General features: G+C 35.1%; 3 protein-coding genes across 4 annotated transcripts; 1 reads left to right on the top strand and 2 right to left on the bottom strand.

Moving 5' to 3' along the window:
• Positions 1-4,591: 4,591 nt before the first annotated feature.
• Positions 4,592-7,836, top strand: LOC147568849 (stearoyl-[acyl-carrier-protein] 9-desaturase, chloroplastic-like). The gene is made up of 4 exons (XM_086655244.1): positions 4,592-4,812; positions 6,123-6,472; positions 6,716-6,870; positions 7,011-7,836. The coding sequence occupies exons 1-4, from the start codon at positions 4,685-4,687 to the stop codon at positions 7,572-7,574; spliced, it is 1,197 nt and encodes a 398-aa protein (XP_086511370.1). The 5' UTR covers positions 4,592-4,684; the 3' UTR covers positions 7,575-7,836.
• Positions 7,837-8,438: 602 nt separating this feature from the next.
• Positions 8,439-10,902, bottom strand: LOC147568848 (NADH dehydrogenase [ubiquinone] 1 alpha subcomplex subunit 6-like). 2 transcript variants are annotated; one of them, XM_086655236.1, is made up of 3 exons: positions 10,806-10,902; positions 10,478-10,713; positions 8,439-8,884 (listed from the first exon to the last, which is right to left on the bottom strand). In XM_086655236.1, the coding sequence occupies exons 2-3, from the start codon at positions 10,688-10,690 to the stop codon at positions 8,699-8,701; spliced, it is 399 nt and encodes a 132-aa protein (XP_086511362.1). In that variant the 5' UTR covers positions 10,691-10,713; positions 10,806-10,902; the 3' UTR covers positions 8,439-8,698. The 2 variants fall into 2 exon arrangements, with proteins under 2 accessions (XP_086511362.1, XP_086511361.1); XM_086655235.1 differs by lacking the exon at positions 10,806-10,902 and having other exon boundaries at positions 10,478-10,799.
• A 1,281-nt stretch (positions 10,903-12,183) lies between these two features.
• LOC147568847 (salutaridine reductase-like) lies at positions 12,184-14,809 on the bottom strand. Its single transcript, XM_086671478.1, has 4 exons — positions 14,640-14,809; positions 14,215-14,476; positions 12,930-13,112; positions 12,184-12,849 (listed from the first exon to the last, which is right to left on the bottom strand). The coding sequence occupies exons 1-4, from the start codon at positions 14,684-14,686 to the stop codon at positions 12,454-12,456; spliced, it is 888 nt and encodes a 295-aa protein (XP_086527604.1). The 5' UTR covers positions 14,687-14,809; the 3' UTR covers positions 12,184-12,453.
• Between the last annotated feature and the right edge of the window lie 6,709 nt (positions 14,810-21,518).

Genomic DNA, 21,518 nt, shown 5'->3' with positions numbered 1-21,518 from the left:
CTATTTGAATATGAACCGTTTGGACCCAACTTGTTTTGGCGTTGTGCCCCACCAGGCGTATTCCTAATTTTGATAGTGGATTGTAAATCAAGATTTATTTTATGCGTGATGCTACTATCTTCATTATGGGATCCTAGGTGTGTCTTTTTGGTAAAGTGGCTCGAGCCTGACCTTGTCCTGCTTACAAAATTCTCATAAGTTAGCCAAGTGGTCCTGCTTATTGGCCTGCTAAAGGCTTAGCGAGCATTATTTGTATATAAATCTAGGAAGAGGTTTAAGAGGGTGGGTACTCCAAGGAGTGCCCTAACATCTTTATCCACTTACATTATCGATTGTCTTGTTTCATAGTTCATACAATTAAATTTCGAAGTGTTGAGTGCCTACAACCAAATTCTATGTGTTTGTCGATTTTAGTTGTATGTACAAAATTTTTTCTTTATCTAGCCCCCAATAATTTCCCCATTTTGTTCTTTGTGCCGGCTGATCATATTTTAGTAACATTAATTTGATTCTCTTTTTTTCCCTTCGAAAGAGTATTATTTACCCCTTTGAGTGATTTAGATGCACCTTTCTTACACCTATTTACGCCCTAGATCATAAGAAACCAATATTTTTGTACATAATTTTACTTTTTTTTTTTTTTGAAACCCAATCTTCCTAGTTTAGACAGTGACATAAACATTGAGTGTAAATGTAAGGGTTATTTCCCTAATGGCCCCCTACTTTGTGACCAGCTTCCCGCCTGGTCCCCTAAATTAGCAAAAATACTCATATGGCCCCCTTTTTCCGTTATCTTTAACTGTCTGTTACTCTCTCTCCTCCATCTCATTTTCTCTCTCTGCCAAGTCACCTATCACGGCCACATCATCATCTTCTCCGGCATTGGTCGCCGGCCGGCCAAATTTTCGGCCGGCGACCTTCAAATATTTAAAAAAAAAAGTTTTTTTTTTTTATTTTCTCTCTCTAGATTTTTTTTTTCCTCACCCTCTCTCTCTCTAAAACTCCGGCGAAGGGGTTTCCCTTCGCCGGAGCTAGGTCTGTTCGTTGAACAGACCTTTTTTTTTTAAATATTTGAAGGTCGCCGGCCGGAAATTTGGCCGGCCGGCGACCAATGCCGGAGAAGATGATGATGTGGCCGTGATAGGTGACTTGGCAGAGAGAGAAAATGAGATGGAGGAGAGAGAGTAACAAACAGTTAAAGATAACGGAAAAAGGGGGCCATATAAGTATTTTTGCTAATTTAGGGGGCCAGGCGGGAAGCTGGTCACAAAGTAGGGGGCCATTAGGGAAATAAGAGAGTACAAATGAAGTACTTATTGTGAAATGGTAGGTGGGTGGGTGGGTGGAAGTGGAACATTCCATTTCCAAATTTAAATTTAGATGGGGTACACATAGAAATTTAGGCATTTAGCATATAAACTACTTGGACAACTTCAAGGGTCTATTCATTGCTTATTATCCATAAGATTCAATATTTTAAAATTCCTCACTTTCAATTCATTCTTAGATGCCGATTGGGATTTATCATGAAAATGACATTCATGAATTCAAAGGCTCGTTTCTTTTATTGTGTTTTAAAAAACACATATATGATTCAACAATGTTAACAAAGGCTACAAGTCAAGGTCTAATCGAAACTTGCACAAAATTAACGGTCTATATTTTTGAAGCAACTCTTCGTACTCTCTCGGCCAACAATCCTTGATTGGAGTGGTAAGAGTTAGTTTTCCACCATAGAAGTCAAGGATTCGAGGCACGCTGGCAATTTTAAAAAAAACTCTCATACTCTCTCTTGATGAACATTTTCACTCTAAATGGACGGCAAACTCTTATTTAGGTTTGCGGTAGGTTTACTTTTGTAGTCTCTTCTATCATTTTTCTATCTTATTCACATTCGATTTGGAGATAGAAGTCACACAAATATCAAGTTCTAAAATAAGCACTTCTCTACAATTCTTCCTTGCAACATCAGTATCAGACTAAATCCAGATCATATTCTCGTAGTTGAATTTCGTTATAAAGTAATAAACTCAAATGACCAATAAACTTGTGATTGAGTGTTATTATCTGGACGAGCAACGAAATTATTATCTGGACGAGCAACGAAACTAGCTACAACAATATTTGTAGTAGTGATCGATTTCATATGAAAAGTTACATTTGGTTTGAGAAGTGAAACAACCAACAACATGCATGAAAATAAGTGGAAGGTCATTAAAAGAACACACAAAGTTCTTTGAGAGTGCTGGTATTTCCGCCTCTTATAATTCAATCTCGAAAATAATGTATGGAAATGGAACTACTACATTGAGATTTCTGAAGATAAACATTGATGCCTTGTTGCATTGGTGAAATGTTAGAAGTGCGGTTACAAGGGTAGCAACTCCGATCATGATCAAGAATTGAAGATGCATTGAAGCAGGGGTTAAAGAAGGTTGCGCCCTAAATGATTCACAAATTCAAGTGAAATCAGACAAAAAACAATCCTCTCATATTTCAATTCTGTTGGTGCACACCCTCCATGCAAATATTGGAGAATAGGAAAATCATTATGAACTTTAATGAGTCCTTCCAATACTTCAAAATTGAGCATACTTAGAGAAGTAAATAAGGAGTCCGATTGAAAAGCTAATTGGTAAGGAATATATTTTTGTTTGAGGTTTTCCTATGGGAGTTTAGACCGGAGTTAATGAACATTATTAAAGAGGATACACCGGATAGATCATATGTATTACAAAAATAATTACTCCATATTCTAATTGTTTATCCAATTTTTCGAGTCCAAACCCTCTCTCTTAGTGTACTGTTTGAAAAGTTAAAAATCCTATATAAATAGATGAAAAGAAAACAGGGTCTATCAAAATATCAAGTCATTTGCTTCTTTGTTTTCCTCATTAATTTGTAGTATTTGAGAAGAAACCTTCTTCCAAGTCTAATGGAACTCTTTCACATACGAAAAATGTGTTGGTGTGATTACAAAATGTTTTGTTTGTGATACAAAATTAGTTCGTTGTATATTTCCACACGTATTTGGTCGATTTACTTAAAGTTATGTAAATTACAATTTTTTTTTCTATTGTTTCTGCATGGAAGTACCTATACTTATATTTTAAACTAAAAAAAAGCATTGAATGTGATAAAAGGAGATTACTTGGCTTATGAAATAGTTCCAAAACATATTTTCTAATTACTTGCCAAGTTATAATAAGAAATATCAATTTTGAGTTTCTTTAATATTGTTTTATTGGAACCACTATTAGTTTGCTCAATTTCTTTGGCGTTGGAGTAGGTCCTCCCAAATAATATATTGAATTTTCGTTTCCACTAGAACATTATGGCCTACTTTGAGTTAAGCCTAGCTTTATTTTCAATCACATAGCCACCACTCAATATCAATGCAATTCCAATAATTAAAATGTACACCGAATAACTTGAGTTCAGAGATTTTGACGTTTTAATTTCAGTCCTAAAATATTAATTTTTGATCGTGTTCAAAACGTAACAAACCAAAAGTTAGTAATTACACGAACATCACAACCACATTTAATGATTCTTTCATAATTGTAAGATAGTTTAATAGCAGTTGTATTCGTGTTTCATTGGTAATTTTTTGTGATGAGCCCTAAAAGTCATATTTCTATCATTTTATGATATGTCATCCTTTGAAAAAATTAGATTAGTTGTTGTTTAGTACTAATAATTTAGAAAAAAGACACATGATTACATGAATAGTCATATTTAGTCTATCAAGGCAAATGCAAATCTGTGGGTAATGATGGTAGGTTTGGGAAGCAAAGCAAGATCTAATTAGGGTTTTAATAATATTGTTCTCTTGATTCTAGCTTTGACTTAAAACTAGGGTTCATTTGGACTTTAAAGAGAGAAAGAGACAATGGGATGAAGGGTGGATTTCATGCTGAGGTGGGGATGCCACGTTGTATATATCCTTCTTATTACCTATCACTTGCCAATATTCTCGTTCTTCTTACCTTTATTGACGTTAATAACAATACAAAATTATTACCCAATACTCATTTTACCTTTACTTTGAACCCATTTTTACCATCTAACTTTTATCAAATATTTATTAATTATAAATTAAATTAAATTACCTAAACTACAAAATATCATGAGATTAGGTAAATGAATATCATTTGCCTAAATTACCCCTCAATGTTGTGATAAATGTCTTACATTTTTCCACAACTTCTAAAAAAACAACAATTTGACCGTTGATTATGTAATATGTAAACATTAATGACATACCATACTTATATCTAAGTATCTAACCTTGAATCGAAATGTATATATTACTGGTGACGATCCACAGAAATCATTGAATTTCTGCTCGTAATAAAACGTTTTAAGGCCACGTAATCATAGGTTAAAAAGCATACCATTTCCCTAGATGGGACAACTCCCCTCACCGTTGATATAACATTGTTTATGAAGTTTAGAAAATCAACAAGAAAGGAAAAAAAAAATACATAAAATAGAAAAAAAAAAATTTAGAATAAATTTGAAAATGAACCAAGGGTATAGTGGTAATTGTTGACAAAAAGTAGAGGTTAGGTGATTCCATGCAACTGTTGTCCCGTTTATATATATTGATCTCTTCTGTGGAGGAGGAAAGCAAAAAAAACAAGAAAGGCAAAGTGTGTTTAGAGAGAGAGAGAGAGAGAAAATGGCTCTGAAACTCAACCCTTTAACCTATCAATCTCAAAAGCTTCCATCTTTTGGTTTCCCCAATGTTGCCAATGTTAGATCTCCCAAGGTTTTCATGGCTTCCACCCTTCGTACCACCTCATCTAAGTAAACTTCTTCCCACTTCTCTTTAATATCATGAATGAATGTGTTTGAGATCTCATTAATTTTTTCAATTTTAATTCTTTTTTCTGATCTGGGTATTCTTAATTTGTTCTTATTAAGTTGAGAAATCGTTTTTATTTTGTGGGTTTTTAAAGCTTTTCATCATTTCTCTCTCTAAAATTGTTGAATCGTGATCTGGGTTTTCTTCCATTTTGAGAATCTGAATTCAACTTATGCATGTTCTTTGAAATTAGTCATGTAATTGTTTAATTTCTTATTGATTATTTCACATAGTTAATCTAATTTTCTCTGTAATTAGGATATGAATAATGTTCCTAATCTTCTTCATAATTAAATAGACTAATTTGTTCATAAATTGGGTGTTCAATTTTTCTTTGTTATTGTGTGGGGATGGTTGGGGCACATGGTGTTTTCTCTTTAATTTTGTTGAATTGTAAAATTAGGTTTGATTTTTGTAGTTAGCTTGTTCTTAAGGGTTACAATTATTGAGGAAATGGCTTTCAAAGGCAAATCTTATAGTCCCACATTGGAAAACCACTAAAATGGAGAGGTTATTACTAACAACTATGATTTTGCTTACCTATCTTCAATTGAATATAACTCATTCATGCATGACCTTGGTTTTCTGTTTGGTTGTCATTATTTCTCTTATACTAGGAAAAGTACTTCTCTATCTATCCTTTTCATCTAGTTAGAAGGGAGTGGAGAGGATTTTCGTTTCGGCCGAGATTTGCCTCTAGTTATGATTACTCTAAAGATTGGTACTTAGACTAGTTTTTGGTGGAGTCTGTTTTTTCTTGGATATCTACTAAATCATTTTCATTTTTAGAAGTTTAATGACTTCATCAATGGGATCTTATTCTCATATTTCTCTTCCTGTGTCTCCACAATAAGGATCGGCTTCTTCTTCATTTTCATTTACGCCCTTAGATAGAAAATATATATATATATATATATATATATATATATATATATATATATATATATATATATATATATCAGCTTTTTTTATGCAGTCATTTCGCTTTCATTTTGCATTGCCACCTAATCGTTCCTTAATCTTCCCGAACGACCATAATCGAAAAACGAACTTGTAAAATTGATCCTAAGAATATCGTTACCTGTGTTTCTACGGTTTGTTAGAAGCTTTCGGTTATGGTCAAATATTTAATTTTGTTGATTAAGGAGAGACTTTTATCTTTGAAACCTTTCGAAGCTTTGAAGTTATATTTAGTAACTAACAAGGTTTTCTTGAAAATCATTATATAACTCGACTCTTATACTTGTTTCAGTGGGACGGAGACTCTCAAGAAGCCCTTTACCCCTCCTCGTGAGGTGCATGTTCAGGTCAGCCACTCAATGCCACCAGAAAAGATGGAAATCTTCAAATCTTTGGAGGATTGGGCAGATAATAACATCTTGGTACATTTGAAGCCCGTCGAGAAATGTTGGCAACCACAAGACTTTCTTCCGGAACCGGCCTCAGATGGTTTCTATGACCAAGTCACTGAACTGAGAAAGAGAGCGAAGGAGATCCCAGACGACTACTTCGTTGTTTTGGTTGGAGACATGATTACAGAGGAAGCCCTTCCCACGTATCAAACCATGCTTAACACATTAGATGGGGTCAGGGATGAAACAGGTAACAGCTAGTTTAATCTTCCTCGATCTTATTTATTGTTATTTATTCTCGTGGGAATATCTAAACCAAAGCGGGAGGTCTAAGGATCAAATTCACGACCTACCCATAGGTTGGTTGCCTTTCGATTATCTCGGCTTAGAGGTCATGGTTGCTAGAGCTTGTTTAACCAGCTTAGGGTTTTTCTTGTATTCATTATCTTCTTCAAGATTATGGGGTTGATTCGAAAATAAATATAAAAAACAGGTGCAAGCCCAACTTCTTGGGCTGTCTGGACAAGGGCATGGACTGCTGAAGAGAATAGACATGGTGATCTTCTCAACAAGTATCTCTACTTATCTGGCCGAGTCGACATGAAACAAATTGAGAAGACAATTCAGTATTTAATTGGATCAGGAATGGTAATATAACTGTATCATCTATTTTGCTTCAGCTACTATGAAATTTCATTCCTCAAGTTCTTCTACTGTGGATAAAAGTTTCTGTTGAGTCTTGATCTATAATCGGGAAATTTCGTTTTTATATTTTGTCAATGATGTAGGATCCTCGAACCGAGAACAACCCGTATCTCGGATTCATCTACACCTCGTTCCAGGAGAGAGCAACTTTCATCTCCCATGGAAACACAGCTAGGCACGCAAAGGAACATGGAGACTTGAAGCTAGCACAGATATGTGGAATCATTGCCGCAGATGAAAAGCGACATGAAACAGCTTACACCAAGATTGTTGAAAAGCTTTTCGAGATTGATGCAGATGGTACTATCTTAGCTTTTGCAGATATGATGAAGAAGAAAATATCAATGCCAGCCCACTTAATGTATGATGGTAAAGAAGACAACCTTTTCGAAAACTTCTCGTCGGTGGCTCAACGACTTGGTGTTTACACTGCTAAAGATTATGCTGATATACTCGAATTTCTAGTGGGGAGATGGAAAGTGGAGAAAATCACAGGTCTTTCGGCAGAGGGACGAAAAGCTCAAGAATATGTATGTGGGTTAACACCGAGAATTAGAAGGTTGGAGGAGAGAGCTCAAGCGAAAAAGAGCAAGGAAGAGCGAAACGCTCCTTTCAGCTGGATATTTGATAGAGAAGTACTGCTGTGAGCAAAGTATAAAAAAAGCTAAGGGCCAGTTGCACTCTTCAATCTCTTCTTACAATTATAGAGATATATTAATGGGAATTTCTTCTGAAAATGCATTTTTATATAAAAATTTCCATTTTAACTCTTCTTTTTTGTAAGAGGGAATGAAGCGAGTGTGTAGTTTGATAGAAGTTTGTATGATGTCGATGTCGTTGTAATAAACCTTGTGGTTTTTTGTTTTGAATGTTTATCTCAATTATTATATCATCGCCATCTTGTTCTTCGAGTTGAAGATTAAAATTTGTAGTTGGAGACTTAGCCCCTGAATGGAATGGTCCTTTAAAGATGATTAACTTCCGACATAGTCTCTTTTTCAATTTTCTGTTAGTCAACTTTAACCGTTATCTCTATTTCAAGCGACTCCTCAAACCACCCTTCGTTAGGAAGAAATAAATAAAATATATCTTCTTCCTCTTCTCCTTCTATGACCGGCTGGCCGGCCACCACCATCTATCTTCTCTCTCCCCTTTTTTCTCGTATCCACTGAGATTGTGCCTGAATTTAGGCAGGTCTTACACAAAAATGCATCTAGGCAGGTCTTGCACAAAATGCATCTATTGACATTAGGAAAGTCTTGTGGTCGAAAACATGAAGTTGGTCCTCGTTTCTCAACCGCCCCATTTTGAATGTTTATCTCAAAGCCACGTTTACCAAGGTTTGGTTCACGAGTCAAAGAGCTTGAGGATTGGCACAATCTGCCCCGAGCCGCCATCCAATGATTTCTCCGTGTTTCCTCCCTGTCACCCCAAAAGGAATTCCCCATTTTAGCTTCCGAATAGGAATAGTTCGATGGTAACTCCACCGTAATTCATGTTTAGAATTGCTATTAACAGAAACATTTTCTTTTATAATCATACTTCAGTACACTGACCATATAGTTTCAACATGATCTTGTAGTAACCAAGAGAACAACTTAAAACATAAATTGATTCAAGACATAATAGAGAAACAAGATCTGTTTCAGTTGTGTACATAATTATTCCTCTTCCTCGGACTCAACAAGTCGAAGAGAACACAAACAAAAACTACCCATAACGTCTAGAACACAGTGAAAGGTGTCCGGACACTTCCTCTCCCTCTTAAGCTTCAGAAGTAATTGCTGGAGTAGAACTTTTTAAGGAAGTCAGAGACTCCTTGATCTTTGGTGCCTACGTCGTGAACAAGTCCTTCGTTACCGACCACATATTGGCCGATGATATGATGCCGTTGTTTTGCATGCTCAACAATGTTGTTCAGTTCTTCAATTCCTTTGAACAACAACATATCAATAACCTGCATCATTCATTATGCTTCCTTTATAAGACAAATAAGAACAAATATTCATGAAACTCGAAATAGACAGTGTTACATTTTTCTCTGGTGTGGAAAGAAAAACTCTTGAAGAACAACTGCTAAAAGAAGATATAGTAGTACAGGCAGACTGGCAGAGACACGTAGTGGGTAGTGTACAACGTTTTCTGAAAACTTGTTTATCTGATTATAAAGCAAGAGGTTTTGGAGGCTTAAAGTCCTGGCCCTGGGGCAGACTCCTGGAACAAAACTGCTTATTTCATAGCTACGAATGGTCGCCCCTCCAACATTATTTTATTATAACTATTAACAACCAAAAAACACGAACCCGTAGAACAATTACTCTATAGCGCAAACGGCACCCTTTACAAATAACAATGACTGCCATTATATTCTCACACAAGATGGAGTACCTTTCATAACTTGACAGGCTATAGTACTTGATACCCACAAACTCATCAATAAGAGTTAGTAATGTGACTTGACAATGTGGGTTACTCAGTAATATCTAATCTGTAAGTAATACTAGGCTCTAGTTTAGAGACAGTTGAAGAACGGAGCAATTTCTCGACCCTTAAAAGACTGGAACCAGGGAAAACACAAGATTTGACAGAGTGCAAGCATATGAAGACTAAAAGATTAATGTTCATCTGACTTATGAGCATGGCGAGGCAGAAATTTTGGTACAAACTTGTTAACCAAAACTAGTCGCCATTTCTCATTTCCATGAATCTTCAAACATAAAATGGTTGACAACATTTCAGTCGGAAATATCCGAAAGTGACTGAAAATGAAAAGAGCTCTTGCAATCAGAAGCATACTATAATTCGCTAACCTTCCCACAAGGGGTATAAAAACAACAAGGTAATCAAGTGGAAGAGATATAAAGTTTACAGTCCGAAAGCTAGGATATGATATATGCCATATATATTATGAGGACTTGATCACACACTAAGCTTTCAAATGTGATAGATAAAATTCGTAGGTGTTTCATGCTTAGGACCCTTGCAATACTATACTACATGCCCCTAGAAGAATCACCTTCTCGGTCGAAACAAACAAATTTACTAATCCATCAATTTTTGAGTATAGTCCTTCCTCTATCTCCCCAATTGAAATCCCTAACTAGTCTTTGGAACCTTATACAAACTCCCGTCATGAGGCGGAAAATAAGGATAAAAAGGAATTTCGACCTGAAGACTCAATAAAACAAGTCTCCTTCCACAAAGAACAAATCTTCTCTAACACAACCCAGATTCTAAAACAAATAAAAAAGTTAGTACTAAACTAAATTCATGTTAATTTCCGCCTTCTTTTAGCTGTACTTGGTTCCTAGAGAGAAGTTTCATAAAAGAAACAACAATATTTCCTTCAATAGACCCATCCATCATATAATCTACTATTAAAAACCTAGAATCATAAATTTAAGAAACCAATTAAAAACCCTAATTTTCGTTAACTGATCACAAAAAAATTAACAACCCTAAATAAAAATGAAGAACCCAACCATGGAAAAGAAAAAAAAAAGTTGAAAATCGAAGAATTACTAGCAAAGAATTGGGGAAAAGGTAGGACCTTAGGGTTAGTGATCTGAGCGTTCTTTCGGATTTGAGCAGAGATAGTGGATCGAAGTTGTGAAACAGTAGCGACATCATTAAGATTATAGATATCCATAATGGTGGGAATCGATCTGCATGCACTTCTGAAGAAATCGAAAGTTCTTTTTCTCGCTTCTTCTAGGGTTGCTGAATTAGGGGGAACCTTCACACTTCTCATAGTAAAAGCCATCTTGTTATTGATTAAAATGAAAACTGAAGAAAAAAAAGAGATAAATTCAGATCGATCAATTTAGAGAGAGAGAGAGAGAGAGATTTCTAGAGAGAGAAAGGCTTAGGTAAGTCACCTGACGCCGGCGAAAGAAATCGATTTGGGAGTCAGTCACTTAAGGATTTTGAAGGGAAGAAAGAGGGGGTGCGTCTATCTATAGGAGTCAATTATTAAGGATTTGAAGTGAACTGTCTGAAGCCCAAGGAGGGGTGCCTATAGACACACCCAAGAAAGAAATTCTAGAGAATTTGTTTAATATGAAATTTGATCAAAACTCCTTCTAAATTTTTTGCTATCGAAAACAAAAAGTATATTCAACCCGCCTCTTGGGACTCCCACTTGAACAGCATGTGAGAGAAACAAGGGTTTCTCTTTCCTCTCACATGTCCAGTCACGTGGAGAGAGAAACCCTTGTTTCTCTCACGGACGGTTCAAGTGGGAGTCCCAAGAAGCGGGTTGTGTAGTCACTCATTTTTTTTCTAAGCTTAAACTCCTTAGATATTTTCGTAATTTGAAACAACTTACAAGAGAGTTGCAACTACTTGCAAAAAAATTTTGATTTTAACCAAACAAAATATAAATTTTTGAGTTTTTAACTAAACAAACAAATATTTAGATTTTTGAACAAACAAGATATGTTTTTAAACTAATAAGAATTTAAAAATTGGGTATTCAACTAATTTGATGATGTTTAATTTTGTTAGCCCAACAGAAAATTTGCTAGTTCAACAAAAAAAAAACAGAAAATTTGCTAATAAGTTACAATTATATGGTAATTGGTCAAAATGTCTAAAAGAAAGGGTTAATAAAAGAAGAGCCCAAGGTCACAAGAAAATATAATACATATCTGGAAGTTAGAATTACTATTCGTTATATATTTGATTCAAAAAAAGTTGTCTGATCTGGTACACGAACTCTATTGTATAAAACATAAACTCTTGTACGTAACAATTTCTTTTTGTACTTCAAATAATTTACATTATATACAAGTCATTGTGCATTTTGCTTATTAGAACACTTTGGTGATGTATAAGAGCGTACGCGTAATGCATAAAGGCCAATGCAAACTGCATTTTCAAATGTCCTATACGTTATCTAATATTTTCTGTCTGGTATAACCTATATCCACTGACATAAACTAATGTGTGCTGACTTAAACCTATGCGCACCCGCCATACTTATATTCGCTTGATACAAACTTTTATCTCCTGAGATGTGACATTATCACATTCGAACTTAACTATAACCCTCTCAAACTTGAATAATCAATCCCCAGTCAACTTTAAAATTGATTTAAATTTTTTTTGTCCAACCTCCATCTTCATCATCTCGTATTGGTCTTCTTGTTCTTCTTCTCTAGTTATTCATCCGTAAGACTTTCGACCAACTCTCCGATTTTGTAATCTTAAACAAATGAATACACAGATGAACTGGATAGTTTACAAAGGCAAAGATAGACTAATCATAGCTTAATTACATCATGCTAATGACTCACATGTTAAGCAACACACTTAAAATAAAAATTAAGAGTACGTTCTATATCAACAACAATGTTACTTGATCCGACCTGGTCTAATATTCCTCGATAAAACTACATTTGCACATGACATCAACAATTCAGCCTTGTCGGATCATTCAAACCTCTTTTTGTCCGATCAAATAGCATTTTCTTTATATGGGAACATACAAATACAAATGAAAAACTTACTTCATTTTTTGTGATTCTAAATTTTTGAATACAAGAAGGGCTTATTATGAATATAAAATTTGCCAGTTGGTAGCTTATCCGGTGGCAGCAAGACAATCTGAGCAGCGATTTCAGCAGCTGAGTCGGCAGAATGATTCCCTTTCCCCCGAGTCATCTCTGTCTGAGTGAACCCGGGACAAAAGCAATTAACACTTAAACCTTTTCCAAGGTAGCGTTTGGCAAGAACTCTTGAATAAGCATTTAATCCAAGTTTTGAAACTGCATAATCAGTCCAAACCTTTGGCCATCCTTCTTCCTCCCAAACACCACCTTTTATATCTTCTAGAAATCTATTTAAAATGAATTCAATACATTCTTCTGATAATTTTTCTTCATCCTCTAATATGCCCCTTACTATGGGGTTGCTAACTTTCTACATAACCACAAAAAATTAGGTTAAACCATTGTCAAATAGATACTCATCAAGTTAATCGAGATTGGACTTTTACTTACATTTAATAATCCAAGACGGGAACTGACATTTAAAATTCGACTGAAAGATTCAGATTGTCGAAACAAGGGAAGAACGAATTCAGTTAATAATTTGGGTCCGTAATAGTTGGTCTTAATAACCGTGTCCGCATGCTCAATCGAATTCTCGTGGATATCATTGAATGATACTGCTGCATTATTAACCTACAAAGAAAGATATTACAAAATTAATTTAGATAGTGTAAAAGAAAATTAAATTACTAATAAAATTTCTTCCATAAATAATGTATACTATAATCATTTAATTAGGAAAGTAATGACACATTTGCCAAGTCATGTAAGTTATTACGTGATACACCTCAACAAGAAAATATTCTCATACAACCAACACAAGTTGTAATATGATACATACGCAATTATTTGAAATAATCAGAATAGGCACACAAGGTGCAATCAAATCAATACGATCAAGTATTTTTCTGTTATAATTATCGAACTTTTTGAAGATACAATCAAGTCGTTTTAATAGTGATCAAGATACATTTTTTTTAAACAAGTATAGTCAGTACTTGTCCACCACTTTTTAGTGTAGCGGTTGGACACTCGCTAGGCGGCAGATTCAATTAGTTGGAGGTGAAAATTCATCATTTTTTGAAACTTCTTATTAGATAGTATAAATGATGTATTATACCCAACTCTCCCTTGAGTGCACCTCAAAATTTTGCCTAATCAAATTACAAAAAAGGAGTCAAGGTCCATTGTATTTTATATAATAGATTAAAGTCAACTTCTAGGTTATTTCTTCTAGTTGCTTTTTGTAGGTAAAGGGAGTTTACGAATTAATAGATACCATGTGCCGCGAAAGGTGTCAATATACTAATATCTGAATTAAGAACCCTTGTAACAACTGTTATTTCACCGTCATATATGGTAATTAAAATCGTTTAATATTCGCATTGAGTTTACCAATGTTAGAACATTTGACTCCACAAGGAGTGGAACTAGGGCAAGATAGTGAAGGTCAAGGATGACAATGCCAAAAGAAATTCAACCGTGATACTATGTCCAACACTTCTCTCGAGCGTTTGATGTGTCGGACAATACATCTAGAGGGAATTTTTTTTGTAATTTTCTCTATGTGAATCTATGCTCGATACGTCAGTCGGTCTGGATTCAACTGGGGAAGGGTCGGGATAGTGTCATTTCCCAAAGAAATTAGGGTGGTAGTTCATAGAGCTAGGATAGGAGCCTTTGCTAAACCTAGCTAAGAAGAGGGAGAATAATTAATTAATTAATATATACTTACAAGAATATCAAGGAGACCAAATGTTTGCTTGAACCATGAGACAAACTCCATGATAGAATTATGATCCATCACATCTAATTGAAAAAATTCAACATTTTCAATTCCTTGAGATTTTAGTAATTCAATTGCTTCTTTTCCCTTTGATTCATCCCTACAAGTTAGAATCACCATTACTCCCAACTCTGCTAGCTTCTTTACCAGGGCAAACCCTATCCCTCGGTTTCCTCCCGTCACCACTGCCACTGTCTTTTCCGACCACCATCTGCACATACAATAACAACCATGTCATACCCTATCATATATATATATGAGAGAGAGAGAGAGAGAGAGAGAGAGAGAGAGAGAGAGAGAGAGAGAGAGAGAGAGATGGGTGGGTGGGTGGGAGACTGAGAAAGACAGTTAGAGGAGAGGAGAAGAGAGATGACCTAGTTGAGGAAGAAGGTTCAGTTGCTGCTGGATCCTTTGATGCCATTGAGAGATGTTTCAAACAAAGTTGATTTGGAGAGAGAGAGAGACCCAGCAAATTGGAGGACAAAAAAGTCAGAGTATGCTTCTTTAGTGGAATGAAATGAAAGAAATGCCAAAACTAGGTGGTGAATGAAAACAAACTGACATGTATATATATAGGGTTATTTCCCAAATGGCCCCCAATTTTGTGACCAACTTCCTGCCTAGCCCCCTACTTTAGCAAATATTCCCATATGACCCCCTTTTTCGTTATCTTTAACTGTCCGTTACTCTCACTCCTCCACCTCATTTCCTCTCTCTGCCAAGTCACTTAAAATGTCACATCATCATCTTCTCCGGCAAGGGTCGCCGATTGACCAAATTTCCGACCAGCGACCTTCAAACATAAAAAAGAAAAAGTCTTTGTTCCCCCTCTGCCAATGAACCAGATCTAGGTCTGATTCGAACAGACCTTCAAAGGTCTGTTCGAATCAGACCGGAGCAGACCTTCAATTTTAGAGAGAGAGAGAAAAAAAAACTTTTTTTTTTAATGTTTGAAGGTCGCCGACCGGAAATATGGCCGGCCGGCGACCCCTGCCGGAGAAGATGATGATGTGGCATTTTAAGTGACTTGGCAGAGAGAGGAAATGAGGTGGAGGAGTGAGTAACGGACAGTTAAAGATAACGGAAAAAATAGGCCATATGAGAATATTTGCTAAAGTAGGGGGCTAGGCAGGAAGCTGATCACAAAGTTGGGGGCCATTTGGGAAATGGCCCATATATATACATATATTAAATATAATCCAGATCTCTCTCTTACAACCTACTCTTTTTTTGTTGAAACACTTACACCCTACTCAGACTTCCCACATGTAAATGTTGAAAGTCCAGTTGATATTAAATGTTTAAATTACACCCACCTTCCTCTCTCCCACATGTAAACGTCCAAATAGGGGTGGACATAGTCGTGGGACTGGGCATAGAAACATCCCATGGCAGCGGTCCAGTCGTTGTCATGTCGTCTCTGTGGCGGGTTAGGCACGCCACGAGTGGTTGGTCGTGTTTTCGTTCCTAAACTGTCGTGGTTGACGGGTCCGGGAGCTTAAAATCCCAGACCCGCCACGACTCGTGACGGTTCGGCACGACACGCGTTGTTCCGTGTTGTGCTGCGTTGCCTTATAAACGGGTTGTGCCGGTCGTTTCCGGACCGACACAAATCGTTGACCACCACTAGGTGGACAGAGTGAGAAGCAGAATGAAATTTTCAATCTGGCATGAGCAGAATAACTGCCTAAGTTAAACTACTAATCAAAGGGATTTTAAAGCCTAACAATATACTAAAGAGCTTAGAGCCCAACAAACTTGTTATTTACACCTTTTATAAATCAAGTTTAATAACAATGAATTTCACTTCTTTTAAGAATCGAACGTAGAACCTCATGCTCTAAGTACCTGTTTTTCTAACAATGTCAAAATTTAAAATCACCAATATAAACTCTAAAGAATCAGCATAGTTGCTTGTAGAAGATGTACAGACGTCTAAAGTACTAGATTAAGCCACCAATTATGTCATGGAACAACATTTTTAAAATAAAGTTGTGTATGATCAACCAAAAAAAAATTCGTAGGAGAACAATGAAAATATTACTAGAAAAAAAGGGTTATTAGTTTAGTTAACTCATGGATGAATGACCATTATGGACTTGTAATTTGTGTAAGTGGTTTCATATAAAATTAATAACCATATTTTACTATTTAAAATAAGAAAAATTACAAATGAAGTTTTCTAAGGACTTGTGAAAAACCATGAGACTTGGGGTCTGTTTGATAGCCATATTTCTCGGGGAAAAGAGAAAAAGTTTATCTAAAACTTAAAATTTCTTTATGTTTGATAGGCAAATAGGGGAAAAGGGAAACCCACATCACGTGACATTTTTATCCAATTTTTTCTCCCAACACGGGGAATTTTTTACCCACTTTTTATAAGAGAAACTTTTTTTCAACCTACTAAAAAAAAGTAGGTTTTAGAGTACTAATGCTTGATCGGCATATGGTGATGCACTGATGCTTCACAGCCAACTGAGTCTCTCCATCTCTCTCGACTTACATTCCAATCTTCTAGAGAGAGAGAGAGAGAGAGAGAGAATTTGAGATTGGTTTGCTTTACAGCCAACGAATCTCTCTCTCTCTCTCTCTCTAAAATTGTGTTTCTCTAAGGATGAAGCTGTAAATAAGAGGGTGAGAAAGGCATGGTTTTACCATGAAGAACAGAATAAAGGGAAGGGGGTTGTATTTTTTAACCTAACCTAACGTGAGTGTGTTGGCAAAGTGTGAGAAAGGGAGTGTGACCTTACCACTTTGTCGAGCTGTTAAGTTAATTTAGTATTCACCACCCCTTCTCACTTACATTCCAATCCCTATTTTCAGTTGCCAATCTCTCTCTACATTAGTCACTCCCTGTCTAGAATTTGAACCTCTAATTGTGATTTAAACTACTACCAATAACTTCAAAGGTCTTTCAACAACAAAAAAAAAAAAGTTCAAAGGTTGGAAATGCAAGAGGAGTTTCGCTGACTAATTCATGCCGTTACGGTTTCACAACTATCAGCTTTGACTTACTGTTTCACAAACGCAAGAGGAACATAAACCATGACGAATATCTATAAACCATGACTAAAGATCGATCCGAAACAGATTCTTGGGTCAAAACTAATGTTAAATATTTCATACCATCTATTAAATAACTCGTATCATTACATTGACAATGAAGTCTTAACCTATAATAATACTTCTCTCTCTAATAGTCTTCTTCATGTTTTGAAAGAAATCCATACTTTTCTCCTACAGAGAGAGAAGAAGAATCCATCATATGGTAATTATCATTGATGTTCTTATTCTTCTGGCTACAATTGATGCTTTCTCTCTCTAACTAAAACTTTTTGAAGCTCTTTCATAAGCTTGTGATGCTACTTTTGCAGTTTCTAAAGTAGCAGATCAAACTCTAACACCATAAATCAATTTCTTTCTTCTTAACCCTTTCTCCATCTTAAGAAGATGAATCAGTTGTGTTTGGGTATAGTTGCAGATAATTCAGATAATTTTGGACTGTTTCTCTAGCCAAACCAAACAGTGGAAAATATGAAAAGATTTAAAGAGAAAATTATTCTCAGAGAAAAAATTTCTCCGAGTAAAATTTATCCTATTTTTTTTATTTTCTCCAAATTGCTATCAAACACAACCTTGGATATTTTAGTTGGAAGTTGGATTTGACGATGTTTTTGCTATTTGGGGTTTCCTAAGCAAATTTTTGATCTACTATAAATACTTTAAAAAGTAATAATAATCCATTAAATACATTTAAAAAAAATCCATTAAATAAGTAGCATTTATTTGTTTTTTAAGAGGTCTATTATAACAAAAAACAATAATGGTGTGATTGGTTGCAAGATTCCTAAGTAGGATTCCTATCAAAAGTGGGATTTGGTAGGAATCATGAATTCTTGGTGTATTTGGCTACCAAGAATCTCAAGACTCTTGAATCCTAAGGATTCCTAATTCCAAAATTTGTATTGGACCAAAATCCCACCCTACCCCCTAATTTTTCTAGGATTTTGGATTAGTTTATCCAAATTTCAAATTTAAAATCAACAAAAAAATGTTTTCGACAAAATAATTATTTTAAAAATATATTTTTTTTTTAAATCATTATTTTTCCCAAAAAATATTTTTTCCCCTGAAAGTCATTTTTTTCCCGAAAATCATTGTTTTTTCCAGAAATCATTTTTTTCCCAAAAATCAATTTTTTCCCCGAAAATCATTTTTTCTTCGAAAACTATTTTTCTCAGAAATTATTTTTTCCCGAAACCCGTTTTTTCCAAAAGTTGATATTTCCTCGAATAAAACGAGTTTCGAGAACAAAGTTTATTCGATATTTTTTCTAAAGAAACGTTTAAAAATACTCAAATAATAATAAGTCATAGGATTCTTATTAGTTGTCAAACAAACCAAAATATATAACTTGGATTCATGAATCCGTGGAATCATGAATTCCAGAGACTCATGAATCCGCGGATTCATGATTCCGTCGTCCAAACACACCATAAATGTTCATGTATGATGTATGCCTTACATCTAGTTTTATATTTAACAGGCGGTGATGTTTTTCTTTTCCTTATTTTATAATGAAGTTATGTCTTAAAACAAGTGCTTTTGTCAAAATAACATACACTAAACAATGTCTTACAAATACGCGCGCGCGCACACATATATATATATATATCATATATGTATATGTAAATTGAGTTTTAAATTTGAAAAGTTTAAATAGAAAATTATTCACATTTCTCGTCTTCCACATTTATAAGTTTACTTTAAATCTATATATTTATGTTTATATTCATTAATTAAATATATTATGGTTATATGGCCCATTCAACCATTATTTGTTTTCATTGATGAATATTGTGTATTAGTATAAGGTGGTGTTTGTTTTTTGTAGATCCCATATGAAATCTGAAATGATTGTTTGTTTTCATCTACAATTTTCGAAACGATAAGATTTAAACTCTATTCATATTGTTCAACCAAAGACAAACTTATTTGTTTGTTTGTTTTCATCACAACTTTAAAGAAATATCAATTCTCTTCGTACTGATAGGTGATCCTTCACTGTATTCTCTATAAACAGTAAACATGCCTTTCTCTTCCACCCCACTTTGTTTTTCACCCTTTCATTCTTTGCTAAATCCATTGTTGTAGAAGTGAATGGAACTCCTCACTTCTAACTACCCAAAATATTAATCAAAATAAGTGGGTTCACATTGCCCTTAGTCTCCCCACATATTAATTTCCCTACTACAATATTATGAACTTTAAACAACATATACTCACAATATCTCTTCTAATCATTCTCAAAAAAAAAAAAAAAAAATCTCTTCTAATCAAGTGTGATTAAGAATGTCTAATAGTACTATCACTATATTTTTATGGATAGGACGGCGCTGCTTATGCCTAACTACATTTTCTTCCATTTTCTTAACCACGAATTAAACAAGTAATGCACTAAATAATCACTTTTGATTATTTTAAGTAAAGATCACGTATATTAATTATTAGTATATACGTTTTGTGCTTAGCATTTTTATGCCTAACAAAGTGAAAAGTGGTTTCTCTACATTTAACAAAAAGAAAATCATTTTTCAACCGACCAAGCTGATGTTCACACTTTATGTATTTCCTCTTTCGGTTTTTAGGCTAAAAACGTGTATTTACAACTTTTCGTTATGATCATCTGCAAAATTCTGTATGAAGTGAAATTATTTTATTTGCAATTTTATTTTCTGAGACTATAGATGATAAACTACTAACTTAGCCTCATAAATAATGAATTTGACTGGTTTCATTGGACAATTGGTCAATCTATAGGTCAAGTACTTCAAGTTTCCTACTCATTATTGAGTTAATTCCTATATGGCCCCCTACTTTGTGACCAGCTTCCTTTATGGCCCCCAAATTTCTGTAAATTCAAATATGGCCTCCTATTTTCATGGAAATGTCATAACTATCCTTCCCAATTAATATATTTTCAAAATAAAATTAAAAACAAAATCCTAAATTCCACCTCACTTCCCTCTCCACCACTCATCTCTCTCCACGTCACCTATCTCTCCAACTCACCTCTCTCTCTCTCCAAGTCAGCACTCTCATGAAGGTCGCCGGCCGGAAAATTTTCCGCCCGGCGACCCCGGCGACCTTCAAACTTAAAAAAAAAAAAAAAAAAAATTTCTTTTTCACTCACCTCTCTCTCTCTCTCTCTCTCCAAGTCAGCACTCACATGAAGGTCGCCGGCCGGCGACCTTCAAACTTAAAAAAAAAAAAAAATATTTTTTTTTTCACTCATCTCTCTCTCTCTCTAAAAATTCCGGCGAAGGGGGTTTCCCTTCGCCGGAATCTGGTCTGTTGAAGAACAGACCGTCTGTTCTTCAACAGAACAGACCGGATCTGTTGAAGAACAGACCGAACTGGTCTGTTGAAGAACAGGCCGATCTGGTCTGTTCTTCAACAGACCAGATTCCGGCGAAGGAAAACCCCCTTTGCCGGAATTTTTAGAGAGAGAGAGAGATGAGTGAAATTTTTTTTTTTTTTTTTTTTTTTTTAAGTTTGAAGGTCGCCGGCCGGAAAATTTTCCGGCCGGCGACCTTCATGAGAGTGCTGACTTGGAGAGAGAGAGAGGTGAGTTGGAGAGAGAGAGAGGTGAGTTGGAGAGATAGGTGACGTGGAGAGAGATGAGTGGTGGAGAGGGAAGTGAGGTGGAATTTAAGATTTTGTTTTTAATTTTATTTTGAAAATATATTAATGGGAAAGGTAGTTAAGACATTTCCATGAAAATAGGGGGCCATATTTGAATTTACAGAAATTTGGGGGCCATAAAGGAAGCTGGTCACAAAGTAGGGGGCCATATAGGAATTAACTCTTCATTATTTCAACCAAAAACAGGGAAAACTAGTGGATCCATAACTACTAAAGTAATTGAAAATAGTATTGTATTTGATTTTTGGGTTAAATCTTGGAATAAATTAATGAGTGGGGGTCTATTTCCCCTGCCCTAAGATGAAAAGCAAAAGAAATAATTTCCTTTCCTATTGTTTAAGGTTGAAATACTAATGCGACCAAGTCATCCTACTACCATGTACACAAATATAATATGATGCACATTTTTGTTTTTCTAATACTTTTACACAATAAATAAACTATTGTAGTTGGTGTTTTTATTGTGAATCACGCCACTGATAAAAAAAATAATAAGTGTTGAGACCCAATCAATTAAATCAAGAAAAGTAACAGGAAATAAAAAATAA

This window comes from Eschscholzia californica, unplaced genomic scaffold (assembly GCF_041429995.1).
Source record: "Eschscholzia californica isolate CP2 unplaced genomic scaffold, dmEscCali1.0.p SCAF_1, whole genome shotgun sequence".
In the NCBI taxonomy this organism is placed as follows: domain Eukaryota; kingdom Viridiplantae; phylum Streptophyta; class Magnoliopsida; order Ranunculales; family Papaveraceae; genus Eschscholzia; species Eschscholzia californica.
The sequence above is the reverse complement of the archived record's forward strand: the minus strand, read 5'-3'. Positions and strand labels throughout refer to the sequence as shown.